Raw genomic sequence first — 7,254 nt, 5'->3', positions numbered from 1 at the left:
TGGTTAATTAAATGAGTGACATTTCTGGAGAGAGAGAATGTACAAAGCTGAGGTCATGATATGTTATGCAGAGAGGTCACAATATGTGATTCTTGAGAGGATTAGCTGGACTTTGGGGTAGGCTGGGATCAAACCGTAGTAAGATTGGTGTGTGGAGGGAATATATTGTTGCTGTTCTTTTCCTTGGCACCAATTGTCAAGAACTGAAGGAAAGGTCACTCTTTCTGGATGGTTTGCTGGTAGACTTGGTATCGTTAGCATCCCACAACTACCTTCTCCCATAATGGACAGTGAATTCACTTTCTAACATGGCCAGTTCACCCAGATGTAAGAAAGATGGTGTGTTCACATCTTCCCTTTTGTTTGTGTCCAGGATTCTCCCAACATGAGGACTTCTCTGCAGGCAGTGGCGCTCTGGGGCAAGAAAGCACCTCCCCACAGCATCACTGCCATCATGATGACCGATAACCAGCAAATGGTTGTGACGGGAAGCCGAGAGGGTCAACTCTGTCTCTGGAACCTTTCCCCTGAATTAAAGGTTAGTGAAGTTGTTGATGCCAAACAGAGAACATTTAGAAAACAGGGACAGCTTGTTGCTTCTACCTGCAGTGGCAGATATTGACTTAAATAATAAATTGGATTCGCTTTAGTGTTTAGCGAAAGCTAAGTCTTGTCTGATGGATCAAAATCACATTTGAACATTATATTATGAATATTGCTAATCTTAGCTCCCAGCTAAGTGTTATTACCTTTTAAGTTATGCTGAGTTTTACTATTTTATTTCCTGAATTATATGTTTAAGTAACTGAACTACAGATATGTAAGTATAATTCTAAAAATTATGACTCATTAGGCTAAGCAAAGGGCACAATTGAAAACCACTGTTAACTAAATGAGTAATATCTCAGTTTTCTACTGGTTTGGCCTTCTTACTATTCTTTTCCTCTGTGCTTGCCTCGGACTTTGTAGATTGCATCAAAATGCTCCAAATCCAATTTGCTGTTGTCATCTCCCTGTTTCAGAACCTGACCTCGCCTAGGATTTGGCCCATTGATTAGCGATTAATTGTCCCTGTCCCAAGTCATAAACATTTAACATATTGGAATGGATATTTTCTTAACTCTGGCAGTCTCTAGACCCAGTTTACACATTTAAACTAATGATGTACTTAAAGAATACTGCCCTCATTAAGAAGCCTTTTAAAGATCAAAGACTATTTTAGCCTTTAAAGTTTGTCACTTTAAAACCTAAATTAACAGTTAATTGTAATTCTATTTTATAGTGTCATTAATTAACATCTCCTATCATTGAACAGTTCTACTATGGGACAGCCAAGTACTGCAAAGCAGAGCAGTTCAACTTTATGTTCATGACCATGCTGGAAAGAAGGAATGGATTTTAAAGAAGGAATATAAGATTGTGCTTTGGGAATGGTGTTAGTTGTTATAGTCCAAACCCAAACACCAGAATGTCATTACGTGGCTTGCTGTTCTTTTGATGTTGAAGTGTATTATTTCCTGGCTGATTGAGTTATTTCATAGAATATAGGTCATTTAAGAAATTTGGAATCCTAGAATTTTGATTTTTTTTTATGTTCCTGCTGTTTGTTCAGCATGTATTCATTTTTTATTGGTTTAGTACATATGATAAATAAACAGTATGGTAGGTGGTCACTCGTGAGAGCAGACAAAATTGAAAGTATTTGGTGATGACTGCCCAGGACTTTGCAATGTAGTACAAGAAGGATGTAGGTTAGTGTAATGTAATTATAATAAGGATACTCCAACTAGAGTTGATCTCTACTGTATATTCACTAGGAAATAAGTGTCCTACTTACCTTGGGATCATGTCTTCTGCTTGCAGTTGGAGCAGTGTTTTCTTCCAACTGAGATTTGGCCACATCTATGGACATTTTTGTCATCACAGTTGAAGAGAGAAAGATTCTCATGGCATCTATAGAGTATAGGCCAGACATGTTGTGAACATTCCACAGGGAATAATACACCCTGCCACAGTAATAAAAAAGAATCTTCACCCACAATACTACTAGTGCCCATTCTGTGGAATCTTGGGTTGGGGCAGTGGATAGACTTTCCAATCAAATCTGTAGAAGTGGATGAAACAAGATCCTTCTCTTTTAAGGATTCAGCCCATGCTCGCAGGAATGTGAGGGCGTGAGGGCTGGTCTTAATGAGTGGTGCCCGGATATGAAACAGGATCAGGGAGTGGTGCCAGAGGTAAGATAGGGACCTAGTCAGAAGTTTCAATGACAAGTGAAGTTTATTGGATCCTTTACCCAAGGAGAGCCAGGGAAGAAATTTGCGGATGAGGTCCAATTTGTGTTTTGTAAATTCACTGTGTGGATATTATAAACAGTTAATAAAAGGAATTAGATGTTGCCACACAAATGTGAGACACTCCACATGAAGTGTTTGCTTAAGGTTTCTTAGAGCTAACTGTAGGGACCAAATAAATGAACAACTTCTTATAGTATCTCTTGTATTATCCCATGAATCTCACCCCTATATGACAACTAATTAACAGCTGCCAGCAGAGAGAAAATTCCATATTTTGCAAAAATGAAGAGTACTTTTTGTTCTAGCAAAGCCTTTTGTTACCTGGTCTTAAGTCTGATATTAATATTTTAATATCTAGTTTGATCTTGGTTTATGTGTATGTATATACATTGTGTGTATATACACACATACATATACAAATGTATTCATGCACACACATACATGTAATTATATATATGTATATATGAATAATTCAGGTAGGTAGGGATAGAGAGGAGTCTTGAGGATATAAGAAAATATGAAAGAGAATATCACTCAGGTGACCTGGTAGTTAAAACACAGTTTGAAGCCATGGGTGTTTCAAGGAAAGGATGGTGGGAGCGGGATGAAAGGTTGAGGTGGAGAGGGGATGTAATATATATGGAGACTAATGTGTTTTCTCCTTATGACCAAGTGTGGAAAAGTCTTTGCTCAAACTTTAGGTAAGGTAGCCTAGTGGCTAAAGTCCTTGCTTGCACGGGCCGGGATTTTGTATGGGTGCTAACTTGTATCCTGGTTGCTCCACTTCCCTTCCAGCTCCCTCCCTGCTTGAGTCTGGGAAAGCAGTGTAGGAAGGTCCAACGTCTTGGGACCCTGCCCCCACATGAGAGACCTCGAAGAAGATCCTGGCTTTGGATCGGTTCAGTTCTGGCCATTGTGGCTGCTTGGGGAGTGAATCAGTGGATGGAGGATCTTTATCTCTGTCTCTCCTTCAATCTGTAAATCTGACTTTTCTAGAAAAATAGATAAAACTTAAAAAAATTTGAGGCAGGAGAATCTGTTAAGTTTCATGGTGTTAAACATGTAGTTGCCATTTGTAGAGTAGAAAAACAAACCCAGGGACACTTACAGGCTTTTTATCCGAGGCACAGATCCCTCCTTCAGATTTTATCTTCAGTCTAGTACAGACTTGTGAGTAGGAACTTGTAAGAGTCTCGATGCTTTCTGTCTCCATGAATTTGATCATATACTGCATACTTGTAGAAAAATACAGTGTTTTGTTTTTCTGATGAGCTTGCTTTATTTAGCATAAGGCAAAGTTCATTCACATTATAGAATGTGATGGTATTCCCTTCCTGTGTAAAGCTAAATTATGTAGTAGTGTATGTATATGCCTGAGTTTATTTATCCATGTATCCTTGCATGCACCTTTGAGTTGCTTTCTCTTCCAGCTGTTAGCAATGTTGTTAAGTGCATGAATGTGTGAATATCTGTTCACATCTCTGCTTTCAGTTATTTGGGACCTTGGCCCAGAAGCAGAATAGCTAACTCCTATGTTAATTGTCTTCAGAGTGGGCTCCCCATTTTACAGTCCTACCCACAATAACTGATAGCTCCAATTTATCACTAATTTATCACTACATCACAAGTGCTTCTTTATTGTTTGTTTGTTTGTTGCACTTTTTGTTCATTTGTGTCATGGCTAATAGGTTTCTTAATGTATGTGAAGTGACATAGTTTTGTTAGGGAAAGAGTTTCTGAGGGTGGTGTTGAGTCTGAGCTGGGTTGTACAGGATGTCCAGAAATAGAAGGTCAGGTAGATTGCAGACAGTGCAAGCAGCAAGACTGGGTAAAAGATGTGAGCATTTTTACCTTTGAGGCTCTGCAGCAAAAGTAATTGAATAGAGCTGGATGACAGAGAGTAAATTAGAGGTAATAGTCATACCTGGGAATGAGGGACCAGGCCCAAACTGAAAAAAAAAAAGCTTAAAGATTTAGATGGTTTTATTTCTAACTGGAAAAGACTAGCAAGAGCTAGATAATTTAAAATAATGGTAACATTGAGGGCTTTTGAGAATGCTTTATGTGAGATGACATGCAGTGTTTGATTATATTTGTGCTTTAGAATATCACTTGCTAGTAATGTAGAGGGTGTATTTGAGTGCAATACAGAGATCAAGAACTGGGCTGTTGGTAAGAGGCTTCTTAAAGTAATTGAATCAAGAAAGTTGTTTCTGTGAGACTAGTTGGTATTGGTGAGATACAGAAGAGTTGACAACTGGCAAGATGTAAAGGGAGAATGGAGAGAACTGAAACTCCAGTTGGTTGTGTTGAGGAAGAGAAAGAGAGCAGTCAAGGACACATTCTGGATTTGGGTTTGGGAAGTGGGGAGGGGACTGGCAGGATGAGAATGTTCTTTATTTGTTCTAAGGATAAAATGGATTAGAGAATGGTAACAGGAAGTGGGGGGGGGGGAAAGTGGCGTAAGTTCTTGACATCATGGAGGATCCCAGTATTTTGCAGAGATTGAGTATGCACTAAACCTTCCCATGTCTATGGGTGCTGGGATGGCATGCAGTAGCAGAGCTAGAGAATAAGTGTCTTTATGTCTAGATTACACATGCTCCTTGCAGGCTTAGGGTATGACACTTTCCATCAGTTTCCCAAGAATTCTGAATGCTCTACCAATGAGACCCATGCTAGGATCACTCTCACTTTTTTTTTCGATAGATTTCCAGCATTCATCACACCTTCAAGCACAGAGAAAGATGAGCTGCATATCTTGCCCTAACATTGTTGTGTTCTATCTGCTTCAAAATGACACACCAAGAAATGAAGAACCAAAATATATAGAGAAACAAACAAACAATAAATGGAAATCTGGGTCAAACTGTAACCCTGATAGTCACCAACTCTTTGATATTGGGCAAAAATGCTTTGTATTCTTTGGGCCTGTTTTTCCTCACCTGTGAAAAGGAGTTTTAAAAATTGCGATTGTACCTAGAATGTAATGTGGTTTATCACAAATTGCATGCTTTTTTCACCTTCCTATTTGAGCAGCATAGTAGGAGAGACTAGCACTTCAAAAGCTAAAGCAGTGAACATTAGAAAATTTCTCTGGATTTCCTCATAGCAATGATAAGATATGCTTGTAGGATTCCTTTGTTGTTCTTTATAGTTTTCTAGCACGTGCTAAAATCAGGAGATTACAGTGAAATCCTATATCTTTCAAACACAGGTGGGAGCTTAGCAGCAGAGTAAGTGCTTCCAATGCAAAGCCATGGTATTCTGTCCTAATGTTTGTTTACAGTGGATTTTCACTAGAGAAGGAATATTCTTGATTTCTGCTGATTGTTACTTAATTTGAGTGGTAGTAGACCGCAAAGGGAATAAGCCAACAGGGGTATGTAGCCGTAAGTGCAATGATAGGAAGAATGGCATGTTACTTTCTGAGATGGAACCTTCTGGAATTCTAAGTAAAAAGTGTTAGGACTTAAATTGTAAGGGATTCTAATAAACTGCAAAATCAACTACAGAATTTTCTTTTGAGTAGTAAAATTTCGGTCAGACAATAGGCTTTGTAAAGAAATGCTTTTGATTATGGTAGAAATGATTATGAAGGCAGAGGACAATTATGTCACAAATTTTTTCCTGTTGTATACCTGGGTTATCATCTATAAATATGTTTTCCTAGGTTAGAAAAAAAATGGATATTGACTCCTTTGAAAAATAGGATTTTATCACTCATAAGATTTTATAGTTATTCAAGGTAAATATTTGTTCTATTATTATGAGTTTCTTCTCTGTTTGAAAAGATTTTATATGTTGGGCCCAGCGCGGTGGCACAAGTGGTTAAGGTCCTCGCCTTGCACACCCGGGATCCCATATGGGCGCCGGTTCTATCCCAGCAGCCCCGCTTCCCTTCCAGCTCCCTGCCTGTGGCCCGGGAAAGCAGTCAAGGACGGCCCAAAGCTTTGGGACCCTGCACCCGTGTGGGAGACCCGGAAGAGGGTCCTGGCTTTGGATCGGCATAGCATCGGCCGTTGTGCTCACTTGGGGAGTGAATCATTGGACGGAAGATCTTCCTCTCTGTCTCTCCTCTCTGTATATCCGCCTTTCCAATGAAAAAATAATAAAAATAAATCTAAAAAAAAAGATTTTATATGTTTTCTGACTTAACAGTTTTTTCATATTCTACTTTACAAAATGATGATAAATATATTTCTTTAACACACGAAATAATGGTAGAATGACATCTTGGTGTGTCAGATTTTTAAAACATTTTTAACCAGAGAAATACACTAGTATATTCAATAGTCAATCACTTAGTTAAGGTTTGTTTTTGATATAAAAGTGTTATTTTTACTTTGTATGGTAGGGAGCCAAATGAGTACTTAAAATTGAAACACACTTTTAAAGGTACTTTTAGATTCACAATAAAGCTGAGTGGCAGGCACAGAGAAGTTCCATGTGCTTCTGCTCTTACATATTCGAACATCAGTAACCTGTACTAGAGGGTCCACTGCAATGGTTCAATGGCTAAATCCTCACCTTGCAAGCACTGAATCCCATATGGACACCGGTTTGTGTCCCAACTCCTCCACTTCCATCCAGCTCCCTGCTTGTGGCCTGGGAAAGCAGTCAAGGACAGCCCAAAGCCTTGGGACCCTGCTTCCATGTGGGAGACTTGGAAGAAGTCCTGGCTCCTGGCTTCAGATTAGCTCAGCTCAGGTTGTTGTGGCCACTTGGGCAGTGAACAAGCGAATTGGAAGATTTTTCTCTCTATATTTCTTCTCTCTTTCCAATAAATAAAACAAATAATAAATAAAATAGTAAAACAAAAACAACAAGATAAAATAACAAAAATAAATAAAATCCTTTTAAACAAAGATTCTATTAAAAATTCTATTGAAAACAAAGACTTTTTTAAGAAAGATGCACTAAAGTGGTGTGTTTGTTACAGTCAAAGAAGCTGTAC

At 38.7% G+C, this 7,254-nt stretch overlaps 1 protein-coding gene across 1 annotated transcript in view; it reads left to right on the top strand.

The window, feature by feature from the left end:
- The first annotated feature begins 385 nt into the window (after positions 1-385).
- WDR72 (WD repeat domain 72) overlaps positions 386-7,254 on the top strand; it is a 184,067-nt gene continuing 177,198 nt past the window's right edge. Inside the window, exon 1 of the mRNA XM_040969291.1 lies at positions 386-538. Within this exon, the coding sequence (XP_040825225.1) occupies positions 386-538 (153 nt within the window). The remainder of the gene's footprint in view (positions 539-7,254) is intronic.

Source organism: Ochotona curzoniae, unplaced genomic scaffold (genome assembly GCF_017591425.1).
Source record: "Ochotona curzoniae isolate NIBS_2020 unplaced genomic scaffold, NIBS_Ocur_1.0 scaffold_4701, whole genome shotgun sequence".
In the NCBI taxonomy this organism is placed as follows: Eukaryota; Metazoa; Chordata; class Mammalia; order Lagomorpha; family Ochotonidae; genus Ochotona; species Ochotona curzoniae.
The sequence above is the reverse complement of the archived record's forward strand: the minus strand, read 5'-3'. Positions and strand labels throughout refer to the sequence as shown.